At 40.4% G+C, this 20,200-nt stretch overlaps 1 protein-coding gene across 7 annotated transcripts in view; it reads right to left on the bottom strand.

Annotated features, from left to right (window-relative positions):
• Positions 1 to 20,200, bottom strand: part of hells (helicase, lymphoid specific) — a 59,268-nt gene that overhangs the window by 25,915 nt on the left and 13,153 nt on the right. For all 7 annotated transcript variants that reach the window (XM_072239152.1, XM_072239151.1, XM_072239149.1 and 4 more), the window contains exons 6-12: positions 16,253 to 16,317; positions 15,275 to 15,313; positions 10,553 to 10,783; positions 5,528 to 5,710; positions 5,289 to 5,432; positions 3,969 to 4,165; positions 2,676 to 2,772 (exon numbers count right to left, since the gene is read on the bottom strand). In XM_072239152.1, coding sequence (XP_072095253.1) covers positions 2,676 to 2,772; positions 3,969 to 4,165; positions 5,289 to 5,432; positions 5,528 to 5,710; positions 10,553 to 10,783; positions 15,275 to 15,313; positions 16,253 to 16,317 — 956 coding nt within the window. The remainder of the gene's footprint in view (positions 1 to 2,675; positions 2,773 to 3,968; positions 4,166 to 5,288; positions 5,433 to 5,527; positions 5,711 to 10,552; positions 10,784 to 15,274; positions 15,314 to 16,252; positions 16,318 to 20,200) is intronic.

The raw sequence follows: 20,200 nt of genomic DNA, 5'->3' as shown, positions 1-20,200 counted from the left end.
ATTATATATTTTTATACTTGAAACAAGAGATTCTGCAAATGCTGGAAGAACTCAGCAGGTCATACAGCATCTATGAAAATGAATAAACAGTCAACATTTTGCATTGAGACCCTGCATCAGGACATAATTATATATTTTTACTTGCTCAAAAATCTAAATTAGACAGTATACTTGATATTTCTCCCTATTCAGTATCCTGACTACGCAGCCTTAACTGTTAATCCATGGTAATGCAGCAATGATGGCAGCTGGCATTAACCATTATCCTTGTGATGTTCAGTGTGAAATTCCTGAACTTCTCCATGTGACAAATTTCCACGTCCCTCCAACCCATATGGACACCAATGGCAAGCCTTCACTCAGAATCTCCAAGCCCTGCAACAGGTTACACACAGCACAGGATTTCAGACCATATTGCAATGGTGACAAGACGAAAGTTACTTCATTTTGTGTGCGTTCAATGTTTCACTTGTGCATTTTTAGATTTTAGAAATGTCGTTCAATTTAAAAATGTTCAAAGGTTAACATTTATTAAATAAACAATAGCTCATATTTTGTCAGATATTAAAATGCCAGAATAGTTAGTGCCATTTAGAAACTATTTTAAAATCCCTGACAGTTTTGGCAGCCAGTAAAACAGGATCTGGGCCTTTGACAGCTGTCAGCAGAATGCAGGAGTTACTGCACTATTCAGATCAAGTCCGAGGAGGGAACAGTTTAGATCCCCTGCCACCACCCACACCCCCACACTCCACACCCATTCTGATCAAGCCAGAACAGATCTGGGAAGACCATGTGCACTTGCATTAAAGTGCAGGACTTGGCTCAGTGTTTCATGTTCTGGTAGTTAGTATTTTTATCCAAATTCTGCATTTGCTTCATTTATATGTTTTAGTTGTTTTTATTTGCTATGATATTGTGACCTCCCAAACTAACAGTGAATTGAAGTGTTAAGTTTAACACAGGAATTCAATATGAGAAGCGGAAATACATTTCACTCTACACATTCCATTACTGTGAAAGTCTATTTCCTGTTGCATTTTCCCAGTAAAACTTCAAAATTATATAATGAGAAACTTTAGGGATCAAGGTTATTGTTTGATGCAGTGAACAAAAGGAATCACATCTGTGTTTCCATCATGTGGTCTGGCCTTGAATACAACAGTGCTACATTGGATTAAGGACTAGATGTCCAGACGAGCAATCCAGCGATAAGTTCAAATCTCACTACAGCAGCAGTGGAATTTACATTCATTCCAGGAAGTGTACAATTTTGAGAAAAAAGAAAGTCTCTACAGTGATAATGCTGGATTTTTTTTTTTTCAAACTCTACATGAAGACTTCCTGCCTGGGCTGCAAGGGAACTTCAGCAATATACTTTATGATAACATGACCCCTCTAACTGTTAACAAGCTGTTCAGTTAGTTCACAATTGCTATTCTGAAACAGACAAGATCAAGCAGACCTCCCAGCATTAACCTTGGCTCCAAGTTCAGACATTTAAATGTGGGTTCTTTTTTAACATTTAAGAATAAACTGGACAGATACATGGATGGGAGGTGTATGGAGGGATATGGTCCGTGTGCAGGTCAGTGGGACTAGGCAGAAAATGGTTCAGCACAGCCAAGAAGGGCCAAAAGGCCTGTTTCTGTGCTGTAGTTTTTCTATGGTTTCTACTGCAAAGTCACCCTAATTCAACTGACCTTGCCATACTGCTCCCTCAAACACCTAGAGTCTGGTGTCCACACTGAGAGAGCTGCTAAAATGGGCCAAGCAACAGCCTAACATAGAATCATTCCTTACACTCATCACTCTAGACTCCTCCATCAGAATACTTGGGTACATCCACTGTGAGTATAGTGGTTTACAAGCGAGGTGTTACAATGGGGGGGGGGGGGGGTCTTCAAAATGGCTTGATGCTGCTCCTTGTTGGTTCAGTCAGGAACCACAAATGGACACATTGGGAAAAGCATCAGGCTTATTAAAAATGAGGTGCAAACTGAAAAGAATTATAAGTCCAAACAGCATACAACACAGTTAGCCCAGCCCACACTCGACGCTATGTATCAAATCTCTGCAATCCTATCAGCCATAGTCATTAATGGTGGTGACTATAAAAGACCTGACAGGAGGAAGAAACCTGAATTGGATTAGAGGCAGAGACACTATATTTCAAAATCATAGTGATGCAAATTTTGGAGTGTGTAAACCTGCTAATCCACAAATAGCTGGAAATCAAAATATTTAGTCTTTATTTTATGCAAGGCAATGGAACCTTGGCCCAAAACGTCAACTGTACTCTTTTCCATAGATGCTGCCTGGTCTGCTGAGCTCCTCCAGCATTTTGTGCGCGTTGCTCGGTTTTTCAGCACCTGCAGATTTTCTCTTCTTTATGATTGGATTAAATGGCCTCGTCAGTGACATAAATTTTTGTGATTTTATTTTGTTATTGAATATTTATATAAAAATACTGACAAATAAAATATCTGAAAAAGATACTTCCAGTCATTCAAAAGACTGAAATCCCTTCAATGAACACAACAGTTTCAAAAGAAAATGACGAGGGAATCTAAATAACTGGAGTTGGAAACAAAGAGAAAGAGATACAAGGGGTAAGCAGAATGTTAAACATCTATGTTGAGACTCAGTATTTGTCAATACATAGAGATGATTACCTGGTGAAGCATGTGTAGAATATTTTGTTCCCGTTCACTTGCAACTATATCCTCAACATTTTCTGTGATGGTGGATATATCAAACCAAGATTCAAAACTGGGGACAAAGAACAGATTTAGTATTATCTTACTAATTTAATACTGTACACAGACTTCAATGTGGCATATAGCCTTGACTTTCTAGGCAAGTCACAGAAACACCAAGGCCAATGTGCATAACACATCACTTTATTTTAAATCTGAATTGCTGGTGTAAAGACCGATATTCAGATTCTAAATAGATGAGTTAGTTGCATTAAAATCAATAGATTAATATATAAAACAAGAATGCAATTCACTTGTTTGCCACCGATCCTACACTGAAACTTGCTTCAGTACTAAATTAATTAAGCTGATCTCCCAAACCTGTCCAAATGTTTACTTTCCTTTGCCAGGCTAGGAGGTTAATATGCAGAGCATCTATCAAGGTCAATACAGTGAAATAGAGTTGCCATTTATTTAAACAAAATACAACCAATCATGTAACAAAGGCAGATGACATTAACCATACAAAGTGAAATTTGAGTCAATGAACTAAGGGGACACCTCAAACTCGTGTCTCACTTCTCACTCATCCTTGGCATCTTAGAATATACAATCAAAGCTAACTTCACTCCCCCCACCCCCCGAGAAGAGTATTCTGTGTAATTCTGGGTTTACAATATCTTTCGATGCCATTTCTAAACCTATCAAAAATATTTTTGATATTACATCTGCCAACTTAACTAGCAACCTGAATAACTAAACTTCTGACAGTAAACACATCATTTTTAGCTACAAAAGTTAAATTTTGGATTTTTATGGCAAAGTATGAGTTTTAAGTATGAGTAGAAACTACTCCATTAAGACTTTACAAGGTAAACCAAATGGAGATGTATGCATAGTCAAAAATGCAAATTTTAAAAGAACTAATAGGGATGATAGAAAAGACTGATGCAGCAAAGCTTTCCTTTATCATCCAAATACCAAAGAATAATTGCTTCTGAATTTAGGAATACTTCAAATTCACTTAATGGTAGGGAATTTCAATCTATCTTAATACACGTTACATGGAATTTAGACGGGCTATTACAACAGGCCATTTATTGTGTTGATGTTCAGTATGCACAGGAACGTTATTCTACCCCATAATCGTACAGCAAACTCAGGCAACTGTAAACGAAGTATGCCAAGTGTAACCTAACCCTCTGCTTGAGGTAGATCTTTTAACAAAAAAAAATGAACTGCAGATTAAAATCCCTTCAAAATACAAACCTTTTCAAGTCATCAAAAACATCAGGTAATAGAAAGTTAAGCAATGACCAGAGCTCCGCTAAGTTATTCTGTAGAGGGGTTCCAGTCAACAGCAGCTTGTTGTCAGTGTTGAATCTTTTCAGCTCTTGAATCAGGCGACAGTTTAAGTTCTTGATTCTATGGCCTTCATCCACTATGAGATACTTCCAGTGACAATTCTGTTTATTTTGTGGGAAAAAATACACAATATTAAACTTGATAGCATTAGCACTACAGGAATTAATGAGGCATTATCCCCTTCACTTCTTCTCCAACTGCTGCCCAGCAAGTCTCCTCAAGAGATTCTACAGACGCCATTATGAAATTGAACTCAATGTTCAACCACACACAAGCTGAGATAAAGCATTGGCTAGGTTACCTACATTACACTTCGCAGAGATCACAGGCTGGCCCCAACTAACAGATTTTACTTTGGCAGCAACAATAGGGTGGTTGTCTGATGGTTGATCTGTTCACTTGAAGTCTCAAAATCCAAAATATTAAAAAATAATGAATGCTCAAACATAAAATTTTCCAGTGGCTTGGACTTCAGGACAGGGTAACAGTCGTGAGTTGGCTTGCTCAAACAGAATCTCATCGGTACACAAGACTGGATTATGCGGAACATTTGGCATAGCTTGCTGGCAGTCACAATATAACCCCAGCAATGAAGAAAAGGTAGTTCAGAACTATATTTCAACATCCAAAAGTACAGCAAAGCAAGAATAACAATTGAAAAGTTGTGAAGGGACCAATCACTGCAGATTTTAACTCCTAAAATGAACCAAAAAAAAACACTGAATGCCAATAACGTCTCGCTGGTCAATGAACAGTCAATTAATGATACTCCAGTACTTATCTTTGACATGATAAATTTCCTAATAAAAATTGGTCAGAAGTTTTTCGAATGGCACTCTGGTTATGATTGTAATGACATGAAAAAAATAAATTCATTTATTTTGGTGGTGTGGATAGTAGATGAGTTTACCACAAGTCTGGAAAATTCACTGCTCTTCACTGAGTGTCAAGGAAACACCCACTGAACCAGTCAAAAGGTGGTACAAAGGATGAATAGGACATCCTCAAACCTGCACTGAAAAGACAAGAAGCTTTGCTCAAATTATGTGCCTATCACCATATCCTGCAACAGTTGAATTTGACATCTCTCCTTGAAAATGACCTTGAACCCTCATGTTTTTGGCATCAATCCAAACTATGACCCCCCCCCCAACAACCAAAATTTTAAACAAATTGCCTGCTGGCCTCACTCACTTGGAAATACTTCCTGCTTGCCTCACTCACCTGGAAATACTTCCTGTCTCTCATTGCAATTTCATAAGAAGTGACCACCACTGGTAAGATGTGCAGAGACCCCTGTCGTTTGTGAATTTTACGCAGCTTTTGATGGCGATCCTTTTGGTTCCCATGATAAAGTAGCACAGGAATCTAAAATACAGAGAAAACATCACAATGCACTCTGAAATACACTTGCCAACATGTATCATGCCAACGATCAGGATCAACCACCAAACTAGTCTCACCTCTGGAGTAAATCTCTTGAACTCAGATACCCAGTTTGGGAGTGTAGACAAAGGACCACAGACAAAAAAGGGTCCCGGGACCCCTCGCTCCACCATCATAGCTATCATGGCAATGCACTGGACAGTCTTTCCCAGGCCCATCTCGTCTGCTAGAATTCCATTAATACCATTTTCCCACAGCATCTGGCAGAAAAATACATCAGCATTAGGAAAAGCCTAAGATATCCACATAGATCAAATCCACCTCAAATCAAATCAATTCTTAATCTTTAAAATCCATTGTAAACCTCAGTGGATATTAACTAGACAAACTAAACACAAACAGGTGCAGCAGCTATTTGCAGTCAGTCAGGACAGCTATAATTGCAATGGGAAACTGTACCATCCAGATTTTCTATTCTATATTAAGTCTCAGCAATACTTGTAATAATTGGCATGTGTGATGGCAAATGGCTCCCAACTCCCATTGTTCTGCCCTTCGGGCAATTCATTTGTTTTTAGTGATTAAGCACATTCAGCTTTTACTTTAATGAGCAATTTCGGATCTGTATTAGGTCATTTCCTGTGCAGCCAGGAAGCAGCAAGTATAAAAGTACACTGATTGGCAGTAGGCTAGGTTTATGTCGGGAGTGAAAGTTTCTATCCAAAGCCATCCTGTTGTTTTCCCCATTAAACCCAAGGAGCTAGGAGATTACTTCCTGGCTCTCAAGTCATTTTTGAATGGAATTTGGCTGACTGTCTAGTTGATGTTACAACACCTCAGCGAGGGCAGTACACTATAGGTCAGAAGCCAGAAGAATTTGTCCTGATTAAATGTCTTTGGAACATTATTACAGATATAATATCCTCATATAAAATCTCTGGTTCAACAGTACCAGTCAATCAATCCCACAAAAGAATTCTGTACACCTCTTAGTCATATTTCACACTTTCCCAACTCAGCTATGATCAAGAATATATGTCCTGACCCGTATCACACCTGACATGCAACCCCTTGGTCAATGATTAGTTGTCTATACATTGAATACAGTCATTTTCTACAAGGTGCAATATTCATTCATAAAGGCAGACAAGGAAACTCCAGTCTTGGCAAATAGGATTAAGTAAATCCCAAAGCTTTATACACCTATGTGAAGGACAGGAGGATGTCTAGAATGAGGGTAGGGCCAATCAGGGATAAAAGAGGAAACTTATCTGGAGTTGGAGGAGGTAGGGAAGGTCCTTAATGAATTATTTGCTTCAGTATTCACTAATACAAAGACAGTATAGAACAGACTGAAAGGCTGGAACGTGTTGATATTAAGAAGGAAGATGTGCTGGAACTTTTGAAAAACATTAAGAGAGGCAAGTCCCGGTGCTGGATGGAATAGAGCCCAGGTTACTATGAGAAGTGAGGGAAGAGACTGCTGTGCCTTTGGTGGTGACCTTTATACCCTCAATGGCCACAGGAATAGTGCCAGAGGATTGAAGGGCAGCAAATGTTATTTCCTTATTCAAGAAATGTAACAGGAATAACCCTAGAAATTATAGACCAGTGAGTCTTATGCCAGTGGTGGGAAAACTATTGGAGAGGATTATTAAATAGAATTTATAAGCATTTGGAGAAGCATGGTCAGAATATAGGTCATCAACATGGTTTTGTGAGGGGCAGGTCATGCCTCACGAGTCTGATTAAATTCTTTGAGGAAGTGACAAAACATATCCATGAAGGCAGAATGGTGATATAGTGTACATTGATTTTAGTAAAGCATTCAACAAGGTTCTCCATGGTAGGCTCATTCAAAAAGGTAGAGGGCATTTGCTTTGGAACCTCTGCTCTGTGATTTTTATTAATAACTTGGATAACAAAATTATTATTTAAATAAATGATTTTGACATGAACGCACAAAGCTTGATCAGCAAGTTTGCAGATCACACAAAACTAAGGGGTGCTTTTGATCGCAAAGAAGGCTATTCTTTATAACTGAGGTATCTTTATCAGTCAGGGAAGTGGGCTGAAAAGCAAATGGAATTTAGTAAGTGTGAGGTGATGCATATTAGAAATTCATACAAGCATAGAATGATAGGGCGCCAGGGAGTGTAATGGAACATCAGGACGTAGGAGTACAAGTGCTCATTTCATTGAAAGCGGCACTGCACAGACAGGGTGAAGTAAAAGGAATTAGCACACTGGCCTTCATCGTTCATGGCATCAAGTACAGGAGCAGGGGCATTATGTTGCAGTTGTACAAGTTGTTGATGAAACCACTGTTGAAGTATTGTGCACAGTTTTGGTCACCCTGTTATAGGAAAGATACAGTTAAACTGGAAAGTGTAGAAAACATTTATGAGGATGTTCCCAGGTCTAGGTGGCCTGTGTTATAGGGAGAGGTTGGCCAGACGAGGTCTTTATTCCTTGGAATGTAGGAGTAAAAGGTATAACCCTTTAACAATGTTTAAAATTATGCGAAGAATGTGAATGGAAAGTTATTTCCCTGGAGTAGGGGAGTCCAGAACTAGCAGGCACAGATTTAGGCTCAGAAGATAACGATTTAAGAGAACCGAGGAACAACTTCATGCAGAGTAGGTGGAATGAGCTCCCAGAGAAGTGGTTGACACTAGTTCAAAACTATTATTGGTTGGGTATATGAAGGAGAGGGGCAGGGAGGAATATGGGCTGAACTCAGGAACAGCGCAGTCGCGCAGCAGTTAGCTTAATGCTCTACAGCTCACCTGCAGTCAGACTGGGGTTCAGACCACAAATGCAAGAAATCAGCAGATGACAAAAATCCAAAGCAACACACAGACAGACAGATAGACACACATAAAGACTGTTTACTCTTATCCACAGATGCTGCCTGGCCTACTGAGTTCTTCCAGCATTTTGTGTGGGATTCAGACCACACAGGTTTCCTCCCACATTCCAAAGACGTATGCATTAAGGTGAGTGAGTAGTGGGGATGCCATGTTGGCATCAAAAACGTGGCGACACTTGCAGGCTGCTCCCTGCGCAAGCAACCATTTCATGGTATGTTTCAATGTTTGTGACAAACAAAGTCAATCTCTTTTAAAATTGGGCCTAGCTGAGTGGGCACTGGGGACAGCATGGAATTGATGGGCCAAAGGGCCTGTATTGCTGCTATATTGTTCGATGAACCTGAGTAAATCACACGGAATCTAAGGTGGAATGACGTCATTTAAAACAAAAACAAAATCAAAACTGATTTTAAGTGGTGATTTTGAAAGATCTTGATGTTTTTTGTGCACTACTTATTCCAATTAGACAGGGAGATTTCAGTGAATAACTCAAAAAAGCACAATTTGTTACTTTTACTGCAGAAAATTTCAGAAGGGCCTGGAACAACTACATTTTAGATTAGATTATGAGAACACTCAGTCCTCCTTTATTGTCATTTAGAAATGCATACATGCATTAAGAAATGATACAATGTTTCTCCAGAGTGATAGCACAGAAAAACAGGACAAACCAAAGACTAACACTGACAGAACCACATAATTATAACATATAGTTACAGCAGTGCAAAGCAATAGCATAATCTGAAGAACAAACCATGGGCACGGTAAAAAAAAAGTCCCCAAGTCGATCGACTCCTGAGTTCCCGATAGCAAGCGGCAAAAGAAGGGAGAAACTCTCTGCCTTAAACCTCCAGGCACCATCAACTTGCCAATGCCTTGAAAGCAGCCGACACCGAGTCCGTCCATCCGAAAACTTTGACCCTCCAACCAGCCCTCTGATACAGCCTCCCAAGCACCATTCCCTGCCGAGTGCCTTCGACCTTGCCCTGGCCGCTGAAACAAGCAAAGCTGAGGATTCGGGGCCTTCTGCTCCAAAGATTTGGAGGAATGCCTGCAGGTTTGATTTCCCTATCCAACACCGGAAGCTACTCATGACAGTGGGAGTGCAGCAAAGGTTTACCACACTTATTTCTGTAGAAGCTGGTTTGTCATTAACAAGAACAGGAATAACTATGTACAGTATCTGCATCATCCATCTCCACTCACAAATTACTTCTGCTTCCCATCAGAACCTTCCAGTAAGATGGCAACATGCATGGTCGCAGATGCCTCTCCAGGTCCAAACAAAGGCGTAATTGTCTGTCATTTGTATCTTCTGCACTGGATATTGAGAACATCGACTGCTCCAGGTCTGTCCCACTGGAAACTTGCTCAATGGATTGCGCACCACATTGTCGGCGGCTACATCTACCCAAAGGAGAAAGGCACTGGAGACAGTGTGCAGTCCTACAAAAGGTGCAAATGATTGTCTTGGTTGTTTTTCTTGTGATCTTGTTGAACATTGGGAGTGTAGAATACTGCAAGTCCAGTTCGTTGGCGAGACTGATGGCAGCAGAAGCTGCATGGTTTCAGTTGTTGCGCAGACCAGGCCCTCATGCCACAGGGTCGCCTTTTGCAGCCATTCAGGGACCAGTGAGGGACAGCTGGAATCCATGCTGGGCTGGGGATTGGCCTCACCTGGTGCTGCTCTCCTGTGTTTATTCGGTGGAAGACGAATTGGATTGCGTTCGTCTACAGCTGCACAATCATGCGATGAGCACTGCTGCAGCATCAATCTATAGGCCATGACACACGGGGACTTGCGCTATATATATCATTTTTGTGACTGAACATTTACCGCTATCGTAATTATATATGCTACGTGCTGTGTAAGACTGCCGATACTGCACTTTGTACTCTGGAACCGGAAGAATGCTGTTTCGCTTGGCTGTATTCAAGGGTAATGTTGAATTGCTTAACGACAATTAAACTTAAACTTGACCCAAGCCTTTTCTCAACTAATCTTTGCTCTTTATACAGTTACATAAACATTTAAATTATTTCCTAAACTGAAGGTATAAAATCATAAATAAAAATAATAAATATTTCCAACTCCTGCACATGCAATTCCAATAGAGCCCAGTGCCACAGATCAAAAAAAATAATGGAGTGATCTAGATTTGGTTTTGAATAACCTTTCCCCACCCCAAAAAAAAACAGACTGAAGAAAGATCAGAGTTAAAAACTCACCCTTAGCCACTCCATACCCTCCACTTGGTACCACCTCATCACTCCATTTGTGAAGAGTTTAGGCTGTTGAAATGGAACCGGCTGGCCATTCACCAACCTCACGGGATCCCATAGATGCTGAGAGTTGTGGCGAACTGTCTGGGTCAACCTATCCTTAATTGCAGTATTTGAATCCTGGTTCTTCTCTGTATCCTCAACCTCAAGTTTTTTCTGGGTTGTGGTGTCAAGATTCTGTGAGTGAAGATTTTAAAGAAAATTTACAGAATTCATTCCTTGGTACAGACATTAAACCCAACTCATGGGTTATCATAGCCTAATCAGCTAAATGTGTCCTCTGACAAATTTTGTTCAACAACTGCAGATCTGGAACAAAATTACACTTCACATCATACTAACTTGATGATACAATTGCTGCAAAATGTTACAGCTTTCAATCACCAAAACGTAACGTGCACAGTACATACATTTCTGATCAGCTGTGCTTCTAGGCAATTTCGGCAGTGAACTGCTGTGCTACAGTAAAATCAATTCATTGACCCGCAACAAAAATTCACAAGAAATGTATAAGAGTAAGCTTCTGCAGCGGGGTTGTGCATAGGCCGTGCAGAGGAATTGTAAGTTAGAAGGTTACCATCAGTATATAACCATAACGCTGCTTCTTTTCCTCCTTTCAAATACCTTGTGCAGAAGAATATTTTAGCGACTCTGGTGGTCCTCTGTTACTGAGCTCATAAACAATGATGAGCAATTCAACTGTGCCATAAGGGACAACACTTCCTACCAGAATTCCATAAGATATAGAAGCAGATTTAGGCCATTTGGCCCATTGCGCCTGCTCTGCCATTTCATCATGGCTGATCCCATTTTCCTCTCAGCCCCAATCTCCTGCATTCTCCCCGTATCCCTTCGTGCCCTGACCAATCAAGAATCTATAACTTCTGCCTTAAATATACAGAAAGATGGCTTCCACAGCTGCCAGTGGCAAAGTATTCCAAGATTCACTGCTCTGGCTAAAGAAGTTCCTCATCTCCGTTCTAAAAGGACGCCCCTCTATTCTGAGATTGTGTCCTCTGGTCTTAAGACTCTCCCATTATAGGAAACAACCTCTCCACATCTACTCGAGCAAGGCCTTTCACCATTCAATAAGTTTCAATGAGGTCACCCCTCATTCTTCTGAATTCCAGTGAATACAGGCCCAGAACCATCAAACACTCTTCATATCACAACCCATTCAATCCTGAAATCAATTTTGTAAAACTCCTTTGAACCCTCTCCAATTTCAGCACATTCTTTCTAAGATAAGGGGCCCAAACCTGCTCACAATACTCCAAATGAGACCTCACCACTGCTTTATAAAGTTTCAACATTGCATTCTTGCTTTTATATTCCAGTCCTCTTGAACTGAATGCTAACATTGCATTTGCCTTCCTCACCACAGACTCAACCTGCAAATTAACTGTTGGGGAATTCTGCACAAGGACTCCCAAGTCCCTTTGTACCTCTGTTTTTTTTTTTGTATTTTCTCTGCAATTAGAAAATAGTTAACCTTTTCATGTCTTCTACCAAAGTGCATGACCATGTATTCCATCTGCCATTTCTTTGCCTATTTTCCTAATTGGCCCACATCCTTTTGCAGCCTACTTCCTCAAAACTACCTGCCCCTCCACCTATCTTTATATCGGGCTGCAAACTTCGCAACAAAACCATCAATTCCATCATCCAAATCATTGATATACAATGTAAAAAGAATTGGTCCCCAAACAAACCCTGTGGAATACCACTAGTCACCAGTAGCCAGCCAGAAAAGGCTCCCTTAATTCCTACTCTTCGCCTCCTGCAAATCAGCCACTCCTTTATCCATGCTAGAATCTTTCCTGTAATACCATGGGTTCATAGTTGGTTAAGCAGCCTCATGTGTGGCACCTTGTCAAAGGCTTTCTGGGAATTCAAGTACACAATATCAACCAATTCTCCTTTATCTATCCTGCTTGTTATTTCTTCAAAGAAGGAGATATGTTAGTCAAGATTTTCCCTCAAGGACACCATGCCGACTATGGCCTATTTTATCATGTGCCTCCAAGTATCCTGAGACCTCATCCTTAATAATCGACTCCAACATCTTCCCAACCATTGAGGTCAGACTAACTGGCGTACAGTTTTCTTTCTTCTGCCTCTCTCCCTTCTTGAAGAGTGGAGTGACATCGGCAATTTTCCAGTCTTCTGCAACCATTTCAGAATCTAGTGGTTCTTGAAAGATCATTACTAACGCTGCCACAATCTCTTCCTCCAACTCTTTCAGAACTCTGGGGTGTACACCATCTGGCCCAGGAGTCTCACCTACCTTCAGACCTTTCAGTTCCCTAAGAACCTTTTCCTTAGTAATGGTAACTTCACACACTTCATGATCCCTGACATCTGGAACTTCCATCTTACTGCTAGCGTCTTCCATAGTGAAGACTGATGCAAAATACTTATTCAGTTCACCTGCCATTTCCTTATCCCTGCATTAGTACCTCTCCAGCATTGTTTTCCAGCAGTCCAATATCCACTCTCACCTCTCTTTTAGACTTTGTGTCTGAAGAAACTTTTGGTATCCTCTTTAATAATATTGACTAGCTTACTTTTGTATTCCATCTTTACCTCCTTAAAAACTTTTGAGTTGCCTTTTGTTGGTTTCTAAAAGCTTCCCACTCCTCTAACTTCCCACTAATTTTTGCTCTATTAATGCCCTCTCTTTGGTTTTTATGTTGACTTTGACTTCTCTTCTTAGCCATGACTGTATATTTCCTTTAGAATACCTGTTCCTCTTTGGGATATGTATATATATCCTGTGCCTTCCAAATTGTGTCCAGAAATTCCAGCCATTGCTGCTCTGCCATTATCCCTGCCTATTTTTTTTTTGTTTTCCAATCAATTCTGGCCAACTCCTCTCTCATGCAACTCCCTTTACTCCATTGCAATACTGATACGTCTGACTTTAGCTTCTGCTTCTCAAGTTCCAGGGTGAATTTGATCATATTATTGTAGTATCGAGGGAAGAGAGTGTGGTACCTACTGCCTTGAGGAGCTATGTCACTGCCTTTTACACCTGGGTTGGACTTTGTGCTTTGTATGAAGGATTGGCAAATTATCTCAATGTCATGAGGACATGACTAAATTTGGTGGTTGGTGGGGGGGGAAGAGTGTAACACCCTGGGAAAGGTTTCACTGCTAATATAGTGGTCTTTCTGTAGAAGTAGTATTTGGGTTATGGTTAGAGATAATGGGTGCTTTGGAATGTGAGCCGTCCAATGACAGGAGGGTGTTTTCATGTGGTGCGCCTGACACCATGGTGATCTCGGTCTTTTGTTTGGCAGGAGATGAAGACAGAAGACGCCGGAGCAGAGCTATGACCCAACGAAGGCCAGGGAGATCGAAGGAGGTTTAGTGAAGGGGAAACCATGAGCACCAACTTGTGCACATTAGGCTGTTCCATTAAAATGGGCCCTTTTCTTTTTTTTGCTTTTTCTTCACTAACCCTGTAGTCAAATTAAGAATTATAAAGCTAAGTTGTTTAATTGTATGCAGTGTACTGTCCGTTATTTTGTGGTACTGATTTGTAACAGGGGAACAAATCAAGCAGCATCCACAGAAACGGGGTGGGGGAATCACATCTCAATCTCACCTGTCTGGCAGGGACAGAGATCATCTTCCCTAGACTTATGCAGCCACAGAACCTGAGGGTTACATCATGATCACTTTGCCCTAAGGGTTCTTTTACCTGAAGCTCTCTAATCAATTCTGGTTCATCGCACAACACCCAGTCCAAAATAGCTGATCCTCCAGTGGGCTCAACCATGAGCTGCTCTAAAAAGCCATCTCATAGGCGCTCTAAAAACTCCCCCTCCTGTAATTCAACATCAACACGATTTTCTCAATATACCTGCATATTGAAGTCCCCCATGACTATTGTAACATTGCCCCTTTGGCATGCATTTTCTATCTCTGTTGTAATTTGTAGGCCACATTCTTCTTACTGTTTGGGGGTCTGTAAACAACCCCCATCAGGGTCTTTTTACCCTTGCAGTTCCTTAGCTCTATCCACAATGATTCAGCACCTTCCGACCCCATGTCATCGCTTTTTAATGATTTGATTTCTTTTTTTTTAAACCAACAGAGCCAAGCCACTTCCTGCCTATCCTTTCGATACAATGTGTATCTTTGGACATTAAGCTCCCAGCTATAATCTTCCTTTAGCTATGATTCAGTGACGCCTACGACATCATACCTGCCAACCTACAACTGTGCTGCAAGTTCATCTTCCTTATTCCGTATACTGCACACATTCAGATACAACACCATCAGCCCTGTATTCACCCTTTTCGATGTTGTTGCACCATGCACTACCTTTTGATTCCTAACTTTGTCTGAGGTATTACCAAGATCTGCCTCCACGATCTCTCCACTAACTGCCATCTTCATTGTTCAAAAAAATTTAACTTTCAAGTTTAAAAATTCCCAAGAGACCAGGGAACCTTCACAGTTAATGCCATTTAAGGCTAACCCCAAAACCTTTGCATTGTGATTTACCAGAGTTGAATTATCTCCTCTTCTGAATCCTGTTAGCCCGAGACTGACCGCTGGTTCTAGATACCTCAGCCAAAAGGGACATTCTCCCTGTTAGCATTTTTACCAGAACTTCTTGGTTTACAACGCCACACAGAAATTGTTTTATTGACTTACTTCATCTGTTTTAGCCTTTTTCACTCTTGACAAAATATCCTGTAAATAAGAAAATTTATGAATTTTTAATGATCAAATTGTGATAAATAATCAGTTAACTTTTCTTTAAGGCTAGACTTTGTGAACAGACAAAATGAATGGAACACACAATGTGCATGCAATTCTTTACAGTCAGAGGAATTTGTGTCAGAGGAATTAGAACTTAGAGAAAATAGTGTCTTTTAGAGCCCAGGAAAATTCACTTGACTCAGGTGTCACTGATAACCACTCTGCAATTCAATTTCAATCTAACATCATGGCAGATCACCCTTACCACAGGCCTAGACTGCACACAACTACGCAAAGGACTTTAAACCCAAGACTGGTGAATGGCTAACCAAGTTCATATCATTTCAGCTGCATCACAAACACTAATATTAACAATTGTCTGATGAAAGATAACTTAGAGGATAATTTATAGCTTATAAAAGCTTTTCAAAAAGGGATGGAAAATGGTGCCAAGGTAAAGGTTCATTTAATGTTTGAACTAGCATAAGAATGACAACTTTGTAACTGCATTGCCCTAATTTTACAGATACGATCTCCCTGTGACTATGTGAATTTTTTCTGGGTGCTTTAGCTTCCTCCCATGTTCCATTGATGTACGGTTAGGGTTAGTGAGTTGCAGGCATGATATGTTGGCACTGGAAGTATGGCAACACTTTCGGAATGTGCTGGTCATTGACAAAAAATATCGCATTTCACTGTATGTTTCAATGTACATGCAACAAATAAAGATAATCTTTAAACCTCCATCAGAAGTGAGAACAGTGACAGGTTTTATAGTCACAGTGACTCAAACTGGTGCATTCTCAAAAGGCAAAGTGCAAGAAAATCTACAGTTCAAGAAACACACAACTGAGAGCATAAGAATCCCCTATAAGACACACATCTGGATCAAGAGACTCTGCGCTACTTTCAGTAGAACAAGCCCATTACCTCCTTACTGATGTAATCTGAAATACTGTATGTTGCTTCTTCTCTTCCTCTTTTCTTCTTTAGTGCTAAAGTTTATAAAATCAGAAAGAAAAAAATTACCAGCAGGGTTTTTGAATAATTGCAACCTCTACATTATAGAAACATTAGAACTTGATTAGGTCAAGTAAGAGAGATTCCCCCAAATCACTACTGAGTCCTCACAAATTATCTGTTTCTTCAGAGTAAGCCCCAGGATCAAGGGAATGGATAAGCATTCAACTTCTCAGATTTCTAAAAGGAATAATTATTTTTCAGACCAAGTTCATTAAAAAAAAACTCAGATTTTCCATCTTGGATTCACCAAACAGAAGGCGCTGTAAGCCCCAAGATCACCAGTGCTCCTTTCCGAAAACATAACGACTCAGTCATTTTGACAGGACGTTTTTAACTCTTGTCCCAATAGTTAAAATTATAATTTAACTTCTAGAATTAGGTGAATATTCATTCAGGACCTTCAGCCCACCTTTTAATGTTACCTGGTTACATATTCGTGTCAAAAGATTGAAAGACTGTTTACATCTGTTTGTAAATATTTGCAGGCCAGTTAACATAACTTCAGTGGTGAGCAAACTATTAGAATTCATTCAAGGGACAGTATAAACTTTAATTTAGAAAAGACACACCTTGATCAGGGACAGTTATCATGGATTTTTTTAAAGATAAAGTTGTAAAGCCTCCAACTTTACAACTTTAGTCCAGCTAACGACTAAATTTTTTGAGATTTCTGTCAAGGATGGTTGATGAGAGTGATGCTTAAAAGTTTAGCAGGGGTTTTACAAGTCCCTTGTAGCAGACAGGTCTAAAGTTAGGATCAAAGGGATACTGGCAAATTGAATAAGATTGGCTCAACGGCAGGTAGCAAACAACAATGGTTGCTTGAACATTTATTGGGGCTCAGAGAACGGAAGGTGACCACTTGTGAGTGGTCAACAAGGCAAGGAAATATACAGTAAGATATTAAGTAGTGTGGGAGAGCAAAAGGTCTTGCAGTATAAATGCACAAATCATTCAGCTCTCAGCACCGGTCAATAATGAAGTTAAGTCATGTTGGATGCTTTTCCATTTAAGTCATGGGATAGAATAGGAAATTAGTGAGATGACGTACAATGTTAGTTAGACCACACCATGCAAATCCAAGTCTCTGCAAGTATATGACTGCAATGAAGGGTATATAGAAAACTAGACAACGGGGTGACCCGTTGGGCAGTCTGACGTGACCAGAATGACATTAAATTTTCCTGAATGCTATTGGTATCGCTTTGCTTTGGAAACTGAAGTAGAAAACCTCAGTTTATTAAAGAAGAACGACGCATAGCAAAGCAAATATAGCTCCTCGTTTAACGAAGGACACTTTTGACAGCATCATTTCTGGTTTATCTGCCACCCTCGTGCCTCTCGTTGTCATTCTGGAAACGTGCAGTCCTTTCATCCCCCATCTCTTCAGCTGTTTGTTCTTTGTCTCTGATCCTGGAGACGTGCATTTCTCAGCTCCTTTGTCTCTTCCTCTCTCCTCCTCCTGTGCCTGTTTTGTCATTCTGGAGACGTTCAGCCTTTTCATCCCCCATCTCTTCAGCTCTTCTGCTGTTTGTTGTTTCTCTCTGATCCTGGAGACGTGCATGCCTCTCCTCCTCTGTCTCTTCTTCTCTTATCTTTTTTTGTCCTGAATCTTTGATCCTGGAGTCATGCGGCCCTGGCCTCTTCTGATTCTTGTTCTCCCCCTCTCCTTGCCGCTTCCCACCAACGTTTGGCGTCATCTTTTGACCATAATGTCCCCCTTCCCCTTCTACACGGCATAATTAGGCGGACCATTTTTTTTTTACCCTAATGTTGGATAGAAGATACGAAGCACTAATACCAAAGGATGCTGATTATTCTTGATGATGTGGTTGGTGCTCTCTTAAATGGACGTGATATAGTCACCGCTGTCCTTTGACTGCAGCAAAGGGTTTTATGGGTGTCTCGAAGTGCGTCATTACAATAAGATTTAACTATCTCTTATTGATGGGTGGCCGTTGGATCTGTCCCAATCCTGCACATGCTGATGGTATTAGCAGAATGTGACCCCTCGAAATAGAGCTGCCCTGCCCTTTTGCTCCAGTAGGCGTCGCTGCTGAGGCTGTCGCGTCCCGATTTCCATGATGGCCGATCAGGTCTCGGGTGAAAGCCAGCCTGTTGATTTTTGGCGAATGAGCAATTTTATAGGAATATATAACCCTGAACTTTGCCTGCATTCTCTAAATTAGCGCATTTAAATTCGATTTAGCCAGAAAAAGCTCTGCTGTAATGCACCGTTTGTGCTAATTGGAACTCATAAACAGACAAAGCATGAGAGTTTTAGTAGTATAGAGATTTAACAGGATGTTGCTAGGACTGGAAAATTGAGGAGACTTCGTTGAACTGGCTGTTATCTTTGGAAATAAAAATGGGAGAAATTTATTTAAGTATACAAAATCATGAAGGGCTTGAATAAAGCAAATAGAAGAGACCTTTCTTCTTGGCAGAGTTCAAAAATCAGGGGGAATGGGGAGGAATTGAAGTAACTTCAGGAGAAAAGGAGGAAAAGGCTGTGTTTTACCAGTTTGGGACTCAATGACTGAAAAAGTGGTTACTGAAAACTCCACCAAATTAAAGTAGGAGATAGCACCAGTAGAGCTTCTGCCTTGCAGTGACCAAGATGAAATCCCAATTTCCAGTGCTGTCTTGAGTACCCACATGTTCCCCCTGTGACTGTGGTGTTTCTTCCCACATCCCTATGCGGGCTGGGTTATATCACTCCTGACGTGTAGGTGAGTGGTAAAATCTGAGGAGGGTTGGCAGGTGAGAAGATGGAAAGGCAGAAGACGTGGAGAGAACAAAACAGGTTACAGTAGCATTATTATGAATTTGGTGCTCGATGGTTCAAGTGGACTCGGTAAGCTGACGGGCTTGTTTCCAAGCTGCATCTCATGTTATGACTAGTATACACAGATCTTGCGCTAAAACATTAGTCACTCTTGTATGTTGTCAATTCATAATCTCATAACTTCTCATTGATCTACCTTCAAGTTCCCTCCTCCATATTACCTGAAACCTCTAAATGGACCATTCAGATGCCAGTCTATCCCCACTTTAAAGCACGTTTCAGTAATAGCTAAAATATTTTCCATACATCTGTCCATACCTTCAGCTCATTGGCCTTGCTCACTAAACCCCTTGCATTTACTTATAAACCATTAAGTACTACTCAAAACATGTATAAATATTCCAATTTTATTTGTTCCAATTTTCTCCTTTTGAATTTGAGTTAACCCCTGCCAAATAGTCTAGGCCTTGACAAATAAACTTGCATGCAGACACCTACGCACAAGGCTGTTGACCTTAGATCTGTTGAGGCAAAACCTACCAGGCACATACAAGTCACATTATGCTCAGATCAGAATCAGTTCCAGTGCCTAGAATCTGAACCTCCCACTTCCTGTACCACTTCTTCAATCTGGTTATTACCACCTTTAAGGTCAATTACTATAAAAAAAAGATTTGAACAGGTTCATGGATAGAAAAGGCATTGAGGGATATAGGCCAAATGAAGCCAAATGGGAAAAGGTCAAGAAAACATTTTGGTCAGCATGGCCAAGTTGCACTGTATAACTCCAACTCTAAATCCTCAAATTTAAAATCAATCTTAAATTCTGCAGTTGCCATATTGGGATGTAAACTAGAATCAAAAAGCAAAGTCATTTTGATAACTCAATCTTAAGAGTTGAAGTACAGTAGGTAATAGCTGGACAAGAAAAGCACTTTCTTCTCAACGAACTCTACTAATGAACCAGTAACACTACAAAATCTGCTAGGACCTTCAGCTTTTTATATTGCTGAATCCTCGATCTGCAGTTTGTGGAGAGTGGGAATAGCCATTATTCCCAGATGCAC

This window comes from Mobula birostris, chromosome 21, assembly GCF_030028105.1.
Source record: "Mobula birostris isolate sMobBir1 chromosome 21, sMobBir1.hap1, whole genome shotgun sequence".
Taxonomy (NCBI): domain Eukaryota; kingdom Metazoa; phylum Chordata; class Chondrichthyes; order Myliobatiformes; family Myliobatidae; genus Mobula; species Mobula birostris.
This window is presented reverse-complemented; position numbering and strand designations above follow the sequence as displayed.